The sequence below is a fragment of the Coregonus clupeaformis genome, chromosome 16 (assembly GCF_020615455.1).
Source record: "Coregonus clupeaformis isolate EN_2021a chromosome 16, ASM2061545v1, whole genome shotgun sequence".
Taxonomy (NCBI): Eukaryota; Metazoa; Chordata; class Actinopteri; order Salmoniformes; family Salmonidae; genus Coregonus; species Coregonus clupeaformis.
The window spans coordinates 43,347,889-43,365,505 of NC_059207.1; the positions used below are offsets into that span (position 1 = coordinate 43,347,889).

The following is a 17,617-nucleotide window of genomic DNA, read 5'->3' on the forward strand; positions in this document are numbered from 1 at the left end:
AATCCAAAGGCACAACCTAGATTTGAGCCAATGTCTTAAGTAGTTGTACATGTTATTACTCCAACCAAGTGAAAGTGACAAACCGACACGTTTCAATTTTCGTCAAAAACAACTTTCTTTCGAAGGTGTGCCTTTGATTTGACCTCATGCACATGCGTAGTTCGGCGCGAGATACCATTAGATTGGGGTACGTGTTTTTTACGCATGCGCTTAGCTAGCCAACGTCGCCATGACATCGCCTACAAACGTTATCGGGGATTTCTATTGGAGAAGCAGTTTCTGCCCATCTTCATGATTGTACTGTCTTTGGCTTTATCGTTGACTGACTGATTTATTTGCATTGCACGCCACCCCCTGGGACTATCTTGACTGTTAAGTTTTTTTGTGTGTAGGTCATCTAGCTTCTGATCCTCGACCCCGGCGTTGCTGGTTCGCAGACGGAAGAAGACACATGAGGTTGTTGTAGGAGCGGGAAAAAATGGCGACGAACATCGACTACGGCGCTAACACATTGAGGACTCGAAACATTGTCTGAATTGCACCGATTCTCTGTGGAAACGTGTAAGTTGGCTATTCAATCTATTCCATTAACGTCTTTGTAAATGTTCATTGCATGCCACGTTTTGTAGGTGTTTGTGTCGTAACATTTTTCATATTTCTGAGCTTGATCAATAGAAAGGCAAAGGGGGTTCCGATTCCACTCCCCTTGCAATTTTATTTCCTGGTCGACAAGTGACAGAGGTGGGACGAAAATGGTGTAAACTTGATTGTTCACATGTTTGATTCTAATAACAAATGCAGCAAGTGTTATTTGGTCAATCTGTGCAGTTATCATTGTTTGCAATATGTTATCGGGTTGCATTTAAGAGACAATCTAGCTACATTATGTCGATGCAGCCAGTGAGCTCAGTTCAAGCTTTGGCTACCTAGCTAATACTGCTGTGTTAAAGCAAATGACCCATTCTAGTATAACGCTGCAAATGTCCAGATATTCTTGTTCACAATTTCACAAGAGGTTTTGTCTCGCATGTGACGAAGCCTAGAGACTAAGTGTGTGCTGAAATGTCCTAATCCTTTGATCTAATGCTGGGTTGAGGATTTCAAAGGAAAGATCAACTGAAAGCTTGTGGTTAATCATTTTCTGGTCCTCCTCAATCTGAGGACTAGGCTATAAACATGCAATGTCTGTAGAGACACAGTGTGCCACTTGGGTGTGCTTACAAAGCAATGCACAACTCTACATTTCTTACATACTCGTATTATTATTTGATTTATTCCACTCGCTCTAGCGCATAAACGACTTCCAAATGTACAGACTGCCCAATCTTAGATTGCTTGAGAAAATATTTTTGATAGCAAGTATACTTTGTGAACTACAACAAAATTTAAATGAGTTCCCAATGCATTTCAATGGCAATAAGTGCCATAGATTTACATGGGAACATTTAGGAAATTTGGGCGTGTATCTCCTACACCATTTAAACGTTGAACGTTGAGATGTTCAGACTCACCCGATCTAGATTGTTCCCATTCAGAATTTTGATAACATTTTATACTTTTTGAACTATGTGGTCCTCTGTAGCTCAGCTGGTAGAGCACGGCGCTTGAAACGCCAAGGTAGTGGGTTCGATCCCCGGGACCACCCATACACAAAAATGTATGCACGCATGACTGTAAGTCGCTTTGGATAAAAGCGTCTGCTAAATGGCATATTATTATTATTATTATTATTATTATTAAAATATTAATAACAGCTCCATAGGCTTGAATGGGAAGTATGTGGATTTGCCACTGCTCTTACACCGTTTCAGCTATCAATGCCAAACTAACATTGAGATGTTCAAACTGACCCAACTGAGATTGTGTGCATTCAGATTTTTGTTACTATTTATACTTGTTGAATTATAACCATTTCAAATTTAACTCACCAACAGTAACCCCTGAACCTTTCAAGCTAGAGACAAGCTAGAACCAACTTTCACATGTTCAGGCAATCCTAACTTCAAATTCTTAAACTTTGATCAACTATAACTATACAAATGTGCATAAATTAGCATAAAATAACCCACCAACAGTAACTCTTAAACTGTTCAAGCTAGAGACAGCAAACCAACTTTCTCATGTTCAGGCTATCCTAACTTCAAATTCTTAAACTTTTATCAACTAGAACTATACAAATGTAGATACACCAGCTTTCAAATGTGCAGACATCCCTAACTTAGATTGCTTGAGAATCATTTTGATACTATTTATACTTTTTATACTACAACCATATTTGCATAAAACTAAATGCTAGTCAATAGCCATAGACTTGAATGGTAAAAAATTGAGAAATGGAGACGGATCTCCTCTTTCACTGTTTAAGCTATCAACACCAAACCAATGTTCAGACTGACCGTACTTAGATTGACTGCATTCAGATTTTTTATACTATTTATACTTTAACTATAACCATTTAACATTTGCATGAATTAACATGGGTTTGAATGAAAACCATAGGAATACAGAGGTAGCTATTAAAAAAGGGTCCTGCTACTTGGCCAATTAAGCTACAAGACTAACTTTAACACATTCAGGATACCCTAACTTCAAATCCTTTAAAACCTTTATCAACTAGAACGATATACATTAGCATAAAATAACTCATCAACAGTAACTCTTGAACTGTTCGAGCTAGCGGTACCAAACCAATTTTCACATGTTCAGGCTATACTATCTGACCAGAACTACTGACCACAACCACACAACTACTGACCACACCCACACAACTACTGACCCACATAACTACTGACCACAACTAATGAACCACAACTACTGACCACAACCATACAACTACTGAACCACATATAGCTACTTACCACAAAACTAATGAACACAACCACACAACTACTGACCACAACTAGTGACCATGTCCATACTGTAGGGCCCAAAGAACCTGCAACAAAATCACACAACTACTGACCACAGTCACACAACCACTGACCACAGTCACACAACTACTGACCACAGTCACACAACTACTGACCACAGTCACACAACTACTGACCACAGCCACACAGCTACTGACCACAGCCACTGACCACAACAACTGACCACAACCACACAACTAGTGACCATGTCCATACTGTAGGGCCCAAAGAACCTGCAACAAAATCACACAACTACTGACCACAGTCACACAACCACTGACCACAGTCACACAACTACTGACCACAGTCACACAACTACTGACCACAGCCACACAGCTACTGACCACAGCCACTGACCACAACAACTGACCACAACCACACAACTAGTGATCATGTCCATACTGTAGGGCCCAAAGAACCTGCAACACAACCACACAGCTACTGATCACACAACTACTGATCACACCCACACAACTACTGACCCACACAACTACTGACCATAACCACAAAACTAATGACCACAACTACTGACCACAACCACACAACTACTGACCACAACAACTGACCACACAACTCCTGACCACAAACACACACCTACTGACCTCAAAACTAATGAACCACAACTACTGACAACAACCATACAACTACTTAGCACAAAACTAATGACCACAACTACTGACCACAACCATACAACTACTGACCACACAACTACTGACGACAACAGCTGACCACAACCACACAACTACTGACCCACACAACTACTGACCCACACAACTACTGACCATAACCACAAAACGAATGACCACAACTAATGAACCATACAACTACTGACCACAACCATACAACTACTGAACCACACAACTACTTACCACAAAACTAATGACCACAACTACTGACCACAGCCACACAACTACTGACCACAGCCACACAACTACTGACCACAGCCAAACAACTATTGACCACAGCCACACAGCTACTGACCACAACAACTGACCACAACCACACAACTAGTGGCCATGTCCATACTGTAGGGCCCAAAGAACCTGGAACACAACCACACAGCTACTGACCACAGTCACACAACTACTGACCACAGCCACACAACTACTGACCACAGCTACTTACCACAACAACTGACCACAACCACACAACTAGTGGCCATGTCCATACTGTAGGGCCCAAAGAACCTGCAACACAACCACACAGCTACTGACCACACAACTACTGATCACAACCACACAACTCCTGACCACAACCACACACCTACTGACCACAACCACACAACTACTGACTCACACCCACACAACTACTGACCACAAAACTAATGAACCACAACTACTGACCACAACTACTTAGCACAAAACGAATGACCACAAGCACACAACTACTGACCACAAGCACACAACTACTGACCGCAACTAATGAACCACAACTACATACCACAAAACTAATGACCACAACTACTGACCACAACCATACAACTACTGACTACACAACTACTGACCACAAGCACACAACTAATGACCACAAGCACACAACTACTGACCACAAGCACACAACTAATGAACCACAACTACTTACCACAAAGCTAATGACCACAACTACTGACCACAATCATACAACTACTGACTACACAACTACTGACGACAACAACTGACCACAACCACACAACTAGTGACCATGTCCATACAGTAGGGCCCAAAGAACCTGCAACACAATCACACAGCTACTGACCACACAACTACTGACCACAACCACACAACTACTGACCACAACTGCTGACCACAACCACACAACTACTGACCACTACTGACCACAACTACTGAGCACAACCACACAACTACTGACCACAACCACACAACTACTGACCACAATTACAACTACTGACCACAGCCACATAGCTACTGACCACAACCACACAACTACTGACCACAACTATTGACCACGTCCATACTGTAGGGCCCAAAGAACCTGCAACACAACCACACAACTACTGACCACAGCTACAAACACCACCCCAATGTTGACACGTGCAGACTGGCTCAACGTAGATGGCTTCTACACAGCTTTTTGCTATCATTCCTACTTCACAACTATAAAGCTTGTTGTATCGCCATTCATTTCAATGGCGGAATGCAGGCCTCAACATTCAAAACTGAAATCACTGCCACAACTTTTAGAATGTTCCAACTAAAACATTTTGAGAGCTTAAAAACACATGATATGGCTTATTGATGATATAGTACTCACTCTAGCCTACTATACTAGCCCACTATAACCCACTATAATAACTCCACACATACAAACCTCCCCAAAATAGGTCATTATAACTAACACACAGCCTTTGAAAACCATACTACTAACATTACTACTGCTGTCACTATCACTACTATTTCACAACCATAAATACTTCAAGACTAGCAAGCACACCACATTTACTTCAGTAAATGTCCTTTTCTAATGTTGTTTGTTTATGAATGCATGGACTCAATTATTTTACATTTACATTTTAGTCATTTAGCAGACGCTCTTATCCAGAGCGACTTTACAGTTAGTGAGTGCATACATTTTCCCCCCAACATTTATTTCATACTGGCCCCCCGTGGGAAATGAACCCAAAACCCTGGCGTTGCAAGCGCCATGCTCTACCAACTGAGCTACACGGGGCCATGGATTGTGGGTTAGATCAATGTATGCCTATGGTAAAATATCATGGCCTAGGCTATGCTGTGTGTTTTTCCTACATTACACTTACCTTTCAAGAGTATCACCTTATGTCTTGGTTGTTCAGCACTTAGTTAGGCTATTAAAATAGTTATATGCTTTTCCAAGAGGACATTCAGAGCTAGTCATCTTAAAATGCAGTTGATTATGGTTATAATGACACCATTATTGTGTGTTGATAAGCTAAAAGCCACTACTTTGTCAGTAATGTGAATGTGATATTGTGCACTGAGACAGAAAATTATAAGAATATCACTAGCAAACTGTACTTTTAAGTCTTGACCTGTGACTGTACCTGTTTAGCAACACTTTTCAGTGTGACTAACTGTACTTACAAGTTATTAAATGTAAACATGACAGCGAACTTGTGGGACTTGCTGCAAAAATGTTAGCTTCAGATCAGCTATAGGCCAAAATCCTATTCAGATAAATCACACCTATTGTCTTATTCAGTCATTTGGCCAGAATTCATTTGAATCAATTGTAGAGTCGCTCGGTTGTGGAGAAATTGGTAAATGTCTCTCCTTTTATCAGTATGTTTGCATTTTGCATGTTTAGTCTGGTTTTGCTAGTGTGTTATGAGACAATGTCATCAAATTATTATGCTCCCCCATAGGTTTCTCTCCCGTTTGTCAGTAAAGTTCTGGGATCAAGAAACTCACAGAGCCAGGGGAGATGGAGGAAGGTATTACTTGTTGTTCTTCTCATTCTTGAGTTGTATACTCTTTAAAACAGTTCTGCTAACAGCCTACCCCATAATACAAGTTGTAAACAGGAGAATGGTGAACTTTATCACCTACCTTTTTTAGCTGCTTGGTTGGTCTGGTAATACTTAGATACATAGCACATTTCATCATTAATATCTGATACACATGTATTATTCTGCAGTTGTATAGATTAAGGTATTTTATACACCCACAGATTCCAGGCGCCTTGACAAGTCTGACCAAATGACCCACGGTCAACCAGCCTCTCAACAATCCATGTCTCCAAGTCAGTCATTCCAGTGTAACCATTGTGTCCTCCTCTTCAAATCAAAATATTTCTTCCTTGAACACATGAAGAAGGTGCATGGCGTTGATGTGGATCCTTCACAAAGTGATGGGAGTTCTACTCCCTCAGAGAGTTCCACACAACCTCACAGTAGCACTCTCTACAACAATTCAGAGGAGCTTTTCTCTTGCCGACATTGTACGTTTACGTCTTCCAGTCAGCCTGTTATTATCAAACATGAAAGAACAAATCACAAGGTGCCGGGAAAGGGTCCTGGTAAGGGTAGGACCCTGAAAACACAGAAACGGTATTTAAGGGGCAAGCTGCTTAATGCCAAAGTGCCACTGCCAGGGAAGAAGAACCAACACAATGTGTCAACACTCCAACGCAAACAAGGGGAAGTTGGGAGATTGAATTTCCCGAAATCCAAGTCTACCTCAAAAACCATAAACATTCCTAGCTCTAGTCTATTGCTGGAGAATCTGCAAACTCAAGTGGGATCCTCAGGAAATATTTCTAAATTCAGAGTCGTATCTGGAAGTTCTGTGCATGGGTCATCTTTAAATTCCTCACAACTGAAGTTGCCCAACCTCCCAAGGCCATCACGGGTGCATCACGTGACCCTCCAAGACGATGGTAAAGGTGTCTCTAAAGTAACTGAAGAGAGATCTCATACAGAAAGTGAACAGAAGGGCTCTCACTGCTGCTCACTCTGCAACTTCTCTGCGACTTGGCTAGAAGATCTTCACACTCACCAGCGAAGTGAGCACAGTTACCTTTTTTACAGCATGGGGTTAAGTCTGCTGGACGGAACAGCGACAGAACCGCGGGATCCCAAACCTGAAACGTATAATGAAATGTCACTGACAGAGCCATTGGCTAATGCCACCAAGAAGAGGACGCATGATGACACCCCTTTGAGTCCTGCTAAGAAAAAGATCAAAACAAACCCTGAAAGTACAGTCATCCAAAGCAAGCTATCAGGGGGCACTGCTTTCACCTTTGAGGTTAGTGAGGATGAAGAGGAGGGGGATGCCTGGAGAACTGAACTAGATGTCTCGGGAACTGAAAAAGATGAGCACAATCAATTGGAAAATAGAGAAAGCAGGGCCAAACAAAAAATACTTTATCGTTGCAAACATTGTGACTACAGTCACAAGTCATCTCGCAGTTTGAGCACCCATTACCAGAGAATGCACCCTTACATCAGGTATGACTTTCAGTACATCATGAATCCAGATGATTGGACTGCCACCTTCCGTTGCTTGGAGTGTCCTGTTGAGTTTGCCACCCCTGATGACCTCAAGAAGCACTATAGGGATAATCACCCAGAAGCTCCAGATGTGTTCATGATGCGATCAGATCAGCTTGATTTGGTGTACAAGTGCTTTGCCTGCCCATTCACAATTTCTAATGGCAAATACTTGAAACCCCATTACAAAAACAAGCATCCCAAACTGAAAATGAGCAGTCCTTTAATGTACTGCAGTTTTACTGCCAAGCCTTCTAAAGACGAACCCTCTACATCACATTTAAGGCAAACCTCCAGCCTAAAGGATGCAGAGGTTGTCTCTCCTGAGAGGTCTCTGACCCCATGTAAAGAAACTGTTAATATCAACTCTACACCCCCAAAAGAATGTTCTGCTTCCATGGGAGTGGATGAGGAACTGTACCACTGCAAACATTGTGCCTTCAGCAATAAGTCAGTGGTTGTCATGCTTGTCCACTACCAAAAAAGCCATCTGAAGGCAGGATTGACAATTGACGACATAAAACAAGCATCTCTTTCCACTTCCAGGAAAGCTAAGGACGAAACACTGGCGTCTCCTCAAAATATGGTTTTGGAACCATTAAAACTCCCAGAAGTAAAGTCCCCCAACACGTCCCTCTTCAAACCCGATGTTGCACAGGAAGATGTAGAGAACATGTTTTTCTGCCAGCATTGCAACTATGGCAACCTCACAGTGAAGGGGTTGTTGAATCACCAAAGGTCAAGACACAGTGATCTCAATGCTACTGTTGAACAGATCCATTTCCATACTGCTGAGGTTCGTAGTCAAAGCAAAATGTCACAAGGCATAGGAATAGTCTCACCTAGCACTCCCCTCCAAAAAGATAGTGCACAGGAACAGGTTTTAAAGCCATTCAAACTCCCAGAAGTTAAGTCTCCTAACGCATCCCCTCCCATATCCAATGTTTTGCAGGCAGATGATCAGTGTTTGTATTTCTGCCAGTTTTGTGGCTATTGCAACCCCACAGTGAGAGGCGTTATGAATCATCAGAAGTTGAGACACAGTACTCGTAAGTCAACTGCTGAACGGATCATTAAACATACTGCTGTGATTCGTAGCAACCCCAAAGTGAGAAGGGTTTTGAATCATCAGAAGTTAAGACACAGTACTCGTAAGTCAACTGCTGAACGGATCATTAAACATACTGCTGCGATTCGTAGCAACCCCAAAGTGAGAGGGGTTTTGAATCATCAGAAGTTAAGACACAGTCATCTCAAGGTGACTGCTGATAAGGTCGTCAAGCACACTGCTGAAAAGCTTCAGTCTACTGGATTTGACTCATCAAACTCCTCTCTCAAATCCACTGTTGAGAACGAGGTAGCTGACTTGTTTTTTTGCCAGTACTGCAACTATGGCAACCCCAGAGTTATAGGGGTTTTGAATCATCAGAAATTAAGACATCGTTATCTTCAGACATCCACTAATCAGATCCTTCAATATACATCTGAGCTTCGTAGTCAGAAAGATGCATCTCAGTCTGCTGGATTTGACTCCTCTCTCCTCAGATCTGATGTTGGGAATGAGGCCGGTAACTTGTTTTTCTGCCAGTTTTGCAACTATGGGAACCCCTCAATGAGAGGAATTTTGAATCATCAAAAGAGAAGACACAGTGAACTCCAAACAACTTCTGGCGACATCTTCAGGCATACTGCTGAGGTTGGAGGGCAAACAGAAAAATCTAAAAAGTCTAAGAGCGTCAACTCGACTAACTCTTCTCACATCTTACCTCTTCCTCTTGTGACAGAAGAGGCTGTGTTATTCTGTCAGCTTTGCAACTATAGCAATCCAACCATGAGGGTGGTTGTGGAACATCAAAGGAAAAGACACCCAGATCTTAAAGCAACTGCTAAACAAATCCTTGAATATACTGCTACTGTTTTGTCCCAAATTAGCAAATCGCCTAACTCATCCTTCTTAACATCTGATGTTGTCCAAGAAGAGTTAGATAAGTTCTTCTGCCAATATTGTGACTATAGCAATCCCACAGTGAGAGGGATCTTTAATCATCAAAGCAAAATGCATTGTGATCTCGAAACAAACGCTGCGCAGGTCTTAAGGCATACTGTTGTGGTCCAAGGGCAAACCAAAGAATCTCAGTCAAAAGCAGTGAACTCTCCTCACCTCTTGTCTCATCCTCTTTTGAAGGACGAGGTTGAACACATGTTTTTCTGTCAGCTTTGCAACTATAGCAATCCAACAGTGATGGGGGTTTTGAATCATCAAAGGAAAAGACACCTTGATATGAAGCCAACTGCTAAGCAAATCCTTGAATATACTGCTACTGTTTTGGGCCAAATGGGAAAATCCCAGACAGTACGAAGAAACTCTCTTAACTCATCCCAAGAAGAAGAGGGGAAGTTGTTTTACTGCCAGCATTGTGACTATAACAACCCGACAGTTAGGGGGGTTTTGAATCATCAGAAATTAAGACATAGTGATCTGAAGGCATCTGCGGATGAAGTTGTCAGGTATACTGCAATTGTTCCCGGCCCAAATAAAAAATCAACAATGCAACAACCTAACATGTCCTCCATGAAAGCCTCACAATCTGGCAAGCAGAAAGCTGCACTGCTCAGGTCCTTAAAGTGCCGCAAATGCTCTTATACAACTCCCCATATATATCTTTTGAAAAGGCATCTGAGGAATAACCACCAAGAGAAAGCCCCGATCACTACCATTATACATTGGGCTTACCAAGATGGCCATTTACAGGAAGGTTATCACTGCGAGTGGTGTGTTTGTTCACATACTGAAGCGAAGGGACTCCTCCGGCACTACCGGCAACGTCATCCAGATAAAAATACTGGACTTGAATCCATCATCCTGAGGTTACATGCCGGCCCTAAGATTTCTCGATTTAAAAAAACGAAGCCTAACCCAGAGCGCAATGAAAAACATGATCAGATTACCCTCAGGTTTGGAGATGTTCCAAAGACCTCTCCATCTTTTCAGACCGGAGGAGGTGACACAAAAGTCTATCCATGCCGTGCGTGTCCCTTTAAGGCTACTTCCATGGGGGGTATCAGCAGCCACTACCGTGCAGTTCATCCATGGTCTGTCAAGGAAGATGGGTCTGTGTTAGATGTCATTAGTTGTAGGCAGACCCAAGAACCAGAGGTCCATGAACAGCTTGATGTTCATGAAACCTCGAGGTCAAGTGAGACATATAGGTGCCCTGTCTGTTCCGGAGAGTTCAACACCCTCCATGGTATGTCTACTCATTGTGGAAAGAAACATCCGGAATATGATATGAAGGTCCATGAACAGCTTGATGTTCATGAAACTTCAAAGCCAAGCCAGCGATATAGGTGCCCTGTCTGTTCCGGAGAGTTCAACACCCTCCATGGTATGTTAACTCATTGTGGAAAGAAACATCCAGAATATGATACATCAACTTATGAAAGGGAACCTAGTACAAGTGAGGGGACTCTGGTATTCAAGTGTTCAATCTGTCCATATGTGAACTCTCACGCTCATGGTGTTCTAACTCACTGCCAGATGAGGCATCCAGCCGTCAAAGCCAGAACTGAGAGACTTGAACAAGAAATTGTACACTTCACTGACCCAAATGAGTGTCTGAAAGTCAGATCGGGTAAGAGGATGGGATTGGCAGGCTTCAGGTGCAATATGTGTCCAGTCATCCATGCAAAATTCAAGAAGTTGAAGGCTCACTATGAGATGGATCACAAACGATCTGCTGCAAATATATTCAAACCGGCTTTGAAACAATCCGCTGCCATTAAAAAACAATTGCTCTCCAAATACAGAGGCTCCCAGACCTCAATTGCCCAGGCTGCCATTTTAAAAAATGGGAAATCCATCATAGTCAAGTGCCACCTTTGCAAGTACTTTTGCACCACTAAAAAGGGCCTTGCCCATCATCTCCGCATTAACCACAGTACAGTGGCTCCAATTGAGGACAAAGAGTTTTCCTACAAGTGTGCACTGTGCTCGTATACAACTTCGATTTGTAAGTACCTTGCAGCCCACTATAGGAGGCAACATGGCAATGCTGCTTTCAACAACCACTTTGTTCCAGCATTCAGACCTCACCGCATTCCTCCAAACTCACCGGACCATAAGGCTTCTTTGAGTCAGGAAACCAAATCACCTGGTGAGAAGATAAACTGTTCTTGCTGTTTTTTCCAATGTCTTAGTGAAAAAGGCCTGGTCTCCCATTATGCAATTTGCCATCCAGGAGTCTCTCCCAGCAAGCACAAATCTAGCAAAGTTAGTCCGAATAACACACTGCACTTTCCCCCCAAGCCCAGAAATCGTTCCCAGCAACAGAAACCTGTATGCAAATTATTTGATCCACAATGTGAGAAAGGCAAAGCATTGCGTCCAGTTAAATGCAAGAAATGCGTGAAGTTATCCTTCAACTCAAATCTGCTGCTAAGTATCCACTACACCAATTTCCACAATGAAGATTTCAAACAAGACTTCACTATACTTTCAAAGACTTCAGAGGATGGCACAGAGTTCTACAGATGTGGATACTGTAACCTCCAAATCCAGGGCAGTGCGGACCTCGGCTCCCATCTCGACCATCATAATGAGGAGTTTCAGAAGCTGGCAAATGGACAGAAGAGGAAACAACGCCTCAGTGAGCCACAGCCAAAGACCAAGCCTGTTAAGGTAAGTGGCACATAATGCAATAAAGTGCAACCCTATGCGCTCGTGATTGTTTGACAGATGGTAGGACTGTGCAACATTGGAAAAATAAATCTGTGTTTTCCCTTATGTGATCCTTAACCTTAATAATTTATTTATGTCTTTCAGCATGAAAGACAAGAACTGCCCGAGGTTCTGACAGCAGAGGAATCGGACAGTGATTGGATTGTGACAAAGGTGGAATCTGTTACAACAGGGATGGGTCCACTGGTTTCCCCTTCCCCTGTCCCATCGACAACAGAACCAGAGGGGGGGTCAGTAGGAGAGGAGTGCAACCACTGCGGGCGAACTTTCATGTCTTTGAAAGGTTTACGCTCACATGAGCGGAGCCATGCAGCTACAGCAGCGCTAAAACGGCTGGACAACGTACCTCATCAACAGAAGCAGATGTAAGAGGAAAATATTTAGATTGTATATTTAAGCAAAAAGGCCCAAGGGGGTGTGGTGTATTGCCAGTATACCACAGCTAAGGGCTGTTATTAAGCATGACGCAATGCAGAGTGCCTGGATACGGCCCTTAGCTGTGGTATATTGGCCATATACCACAAACTCCAGAGGTGCCTTATTGCTATTATAAACTGGTTACCAATGTAATTAGAGCAGTAGAAATGCATGTTTTGTCATACCCGTGGTATACGGTCTGATATATCAGCATTCAGAGCTTGAACCACTCAGAGGGGAGTATTTATAGTATGTGATTGATTCTATCTTGTAATGTTACCTTCTTAAGTACTTCATAAAAAGCATGAGCTGGCGCACACCCAGAGAAAATTATTTAGTGTAGAGGTGCTGACTAACGGGGAATAAACTGTAAGCTATAAAAACTAAGCGAGTCGCACACTCCATATGTATAACCTCCCATTAATTTATTGGGTAAAAAAACACCAACGTTTCGGCATTACTGTGCCTTCTTCAGGGTACCACCATACAACATTCTTTCTTGTTTGTATATAAACCATGAAGATTAGCTTAACCATCTGGATAAATCAATTTGTGAAATGACTGCTTGTCTGCTCATGTCTCTTCAGGTTTGACCGCCATATTAGACATCGACCTGGGACCATCAGACCCTTCCACTGTGGGCTCTGTCGTTACAGAACTACAATCTTGAGCCTCTTGAAGAATCATCTGCTCAAAGTACATGGCGGTGAGACAACCTTACTGCTAGAGCACACTGTCATGTCACAACATTTCAAATACAATACATGTTCAAATACATGTTTTTTATTTATTTGTTATCTCAGAATCTGATACTGTATAAAATGTAAATTGAAATGGCAAAAGCTGTGGAAAATATCTAAAACATGTTTGCTTTTTTAATCTATCTTGCTGGAGTAGCTGAGTACCCATCCAAGAACCTCCCTTCCTCTGTGACTGGAAGCCAGAACAAGGAGCACACCCTGAGGGCCACTGAAGAGACCCAGAACCTGCCAGAACCTCAGGAAGGCAACCAAATGTCTGATGCTTCTGAGGAATCGGACCTCACTGAAAGCAAGTGCTCCCCTTTACTTTCATTGTTTAGAGTTTGAATGATTAAACATCATGATTAGATCAGAACATTTCCTCTAAAATAAGCACATTTGTTATGCAGCATACAGACAAGACAATCAATATAGCTATACAAAACCAGATTTTTGAAAAATGCATAACGTCTTGCATATACACTCAATAGTATTTTGCCATTAGCACCTCCCCTACCTTTCTGTAAATCAGAGAAGTAATCTGCTGAGTGGCTGAATCAAATGTGGTACTAATATCCAGTGTATTTTCCTTTACAGAACCAGTATACTCAGAGCCCCCAGATGTCCAGCGGCAGCTCAACCACTATAGGCAGGTGGCTCAGGCCAAGGCCTCCAGCAGCCCTCCAGGCCCACAGACCCCCAGGACCACTCAAGATGGCTTATTCATCTGTGAGTTTTGTATCTACACCTCAAAATACATCAAGAGTATGCGTCGACACTACATAAATCGCCACAATGGGAAAAGGCTCGTGAGGTGCAAGGACTGCTCCTTTTTCACAGGCTTCAGGTAATATATTATTTTCATGCCAATGCTTGCCTTTGCTGTGTCATATTTGTTGTTTAGTATACATATTCCTGCTATATCTAAAGAATAGTGATTGAACAAGAAGCACCTGTGACACCTAGTATTGCTACATTAACGGACTCTTTAAATAACGAACAAATGCTTCTTGGTCACAATTGTTGCCATCTATTTTAGCCTCAGTATGCTATATTGCCAAATTTGTGATAACATATTTTTCTGAATGCTTATTACATTAGGAAGAAGTTGGAAATGCACATAGAGACGGCACATGCCAGTAGCCCAACAGAAGCTCCAAAGGAGCTACGCTGCCCTCTCTGTCTCTACCACACCAAAAACAAAAACCGCATGATCGACCACATCATCCTCCATCGTGGTAGGTGTTCTCTTGGTATTGTTAAAATAAATCCATGCTTTATACATCATGACACTCACTTGACACCTTTTGTGGCTGTCTACCATTTATTCTGTGGGATACTTGTCAGTATCATACCCCGACTTTACACTGCTGATCCTGTTTCTTTTTTTTCTTTCTTTTTAACAGAGCAGCCAGTGGCCCCGATAGAGGTGCGTCGTCCGAAGCTGTCGAGATATCTCCAGGGCATCGTGTTCCGCTGCCACAAGTGCACCTTCACCAGTTCCAGTGACAAGAAGCTGCTACTGCACATGCTCAAGCACGACGATATCAAGCCCTACAAATGCAGACTGTGCTACTTCGACTGTACACAGCTGAGCGAGTTGGAGGCACACCTGTGCGATAAGCACCAGGTTAGTGTTCTAGCTACACTCTCCTTATACCGCCTCAATCATGACTCCCTGCTCACTAGACTGTGGCTCTATCCAGAAACAGCCCCTAAGGCACTGAGAGGACTGCATAGGTTTAACCAAATGATTGTATATCTACCCTTTCCTCTGAAAGGTGGGAATTTCTGCCATACTGCTTACACTTGCAGTCCCATCAAAGCTTCACAGTGCCTAGGGGTAAGGGTTATTTCTGGATGAGGCCTGTCTCTCTCCACATGGAGAACGGTTCTGTTGACAAATAGGCCATCAAAGGTCACAACTAGTACAATGGGTATTCTCACACATTGTTTTGCTAATGTTAATTCTGACCGTCTATATTTTATCAAGTCTTCTCTGTTGAGTCATTTGTCCTTCTGTATCTGATGTAAATATGTAATCTGCCTTGTGGTGTTCTCTCCGGTAGGTCGTGAGGAACCATGAGCTGGTGGGACAGGTCCATCTGGAGGAACTGGAGAGAAGACTGAGCAGAGTCAACGAGGAGGAAGAACAATTAATGGACTGTGAGGAGAACCAAGGGCAACAAGATGAGGTGAACAGAGATGCCGATAACAAGGTGGCAGAGAACACAGCCCAAAACAGTGAATTCCATGAGAGCCATGATTTTAGTAATGATGAGAACAAAGAGGAACAATATAAGCAATGCCACGAGAAGCTAGAGAATGAGAACAAGGAGAAGGTAGAGGAACAATTAATGGACTGTGAGGAGGAGAACGGAGAACCTGGAGAGATGGACATAGAAGAACAAAACAACCAATATCATGAGATGCCAGTGCTTAAAGATGAAGCCTGTAACTATCACGAGATGCCAGTGCTTGAAAATGAAGAGGGCAAAGACGAAACGCACAGTAATCATGGTGAGAGACAGGAACATGAGGAGGAGGCAGTGAAGACTGACCGTCTAAAACCTGAGTGCAATAAGAAACCGGAGCAAGGGCCTGAAGAGGATGAAAAATATGGAAAAAAAAACAAGAGTGGCGAGAAGCAAGATCATGAGGTGGAGGAAAACAACAAGGAAAATGGCAACATACCTTCACCAAAAGGTAAGTCAATTTGGACATGAAACTATTGACATCCAATTGATCTGTTTCTGGTTCCCTGTCAGGTGTTTAACTCTGCGCCTTATTCTGTTATCATTCCTATAGATGCCTCCACTACCCTGAAGATAATTCCAGTGACCAGAAATGAGAAAGCGCTTTCCTGCGAGCTCTGTGGCCGAACTCTCATGAACAGCACTGACCTGGAAAGGCATGTGATGCGCCATGGCTTGTAACTCTGTGTCGGTGCAACTAATGAGGATGTATTGACACTGAGGGTGTTGCTGCTTAGAAATGGGAGACATGTCATAACAGGGCTGCTTTTAACAGCAAGATGATTATGTGAAGTTCAATTGAATGTAGTGTTTTATTGTCACTTGTTGCATACTGTTTCACCTGTAACAAACTATTATTGACTGGAGACACTGCAGCTATTGTTGTAAAGGACAAAGTCTGTCATTATTGTATATTATGTTGTGAATGACTATTGTTCACATTTCCAACGAATTGGCTGTTTTGATGCTCATTGTAAATATGTTAATCCTGTTGTCTTTTAACATTTCTGTAATAAATGACTTTATCCTAGAACTATTCTGTTTCATTGATATTTCATTTTGTGAAAACGCTTTTCCTCGTTTTAAGGATATGAACTGTTCCTGAACCAATCAAGACACTTTTTAAAGGGGGGACAAAGCGGTGATAAAATCCTTGACTAGGGAAAGAAGTGCAGTAGTTTTTGTAAATATGTACAATGGATGGGGAATGGTGGATAGCGGCAACAGCTCCTGTGAATCTGCATTGACTTCACATTTTCACCCTACATTTCTTCACACATTCACTCGTATTATTTTTCTCATATAAGTAGCCACAGTTTGTATTTATAGCTGGTTTCCCAAAATCATCTTGAGGCCAAGTTCGTTGTTAGAACCATTGATCTCAATGCTTCTAACGAAATGTATGCCTGCCTTTGGGAAACTGGGCGCAGGGCGTTTGTACATACGCGGAGGTCCGTGCTAACCGGCTCATTGGGACGTCCCTAGCCCATTGAAATTTAAATGTAAAATGGTAAGGATTAGGGTAGGGTATGACGTCGCAAGGATTCCGCATAGCACTGAACCATGCTTGGATCAGTGGAGGGCTTGCT

General features: G+C 42.5%; 1 protein-coding gene across 1 annotated transcript; it reads left to right on the forward strand.

The window, feature by feature from the left end:
* The first annotated feature begins 253 nt into the window (after positions 1 to 253).
* On the forward strand, positions 254 to 17,064 carry LOC121584670 (zinc finger protein 462). The gene is made up of 11 exons (XM_041900702.2): positions 254 to 561; positions 6,250 to 6,318; positions 6,555 to 12,556; positions 12,701 to 12,981; positions 13,621 to 13,739; positions 13,931 to 14,083; positions 14,371 to 14,620; positions 14,875 to 15,011; positions 15,180 to 15,403; positions 15,843 to 16,479; positions 16,582 to 17,064. Exons 2-11 carry the CDS (start codon positions 6,309 to 6,311, stop codon positions 16,707 to 16,709), a joined length of 7,941 nt encoding a protein of 2,646 aa, XP_041756636.1. The 5' UTR covers positions 254 to 561; positions 6,250 to 6,308; the 3' UTR covers positions 16,710 to 17,064.
* The last annotated feature ends 553 nt before the right edge of the window (positions 17,065 to 17,617 follow it).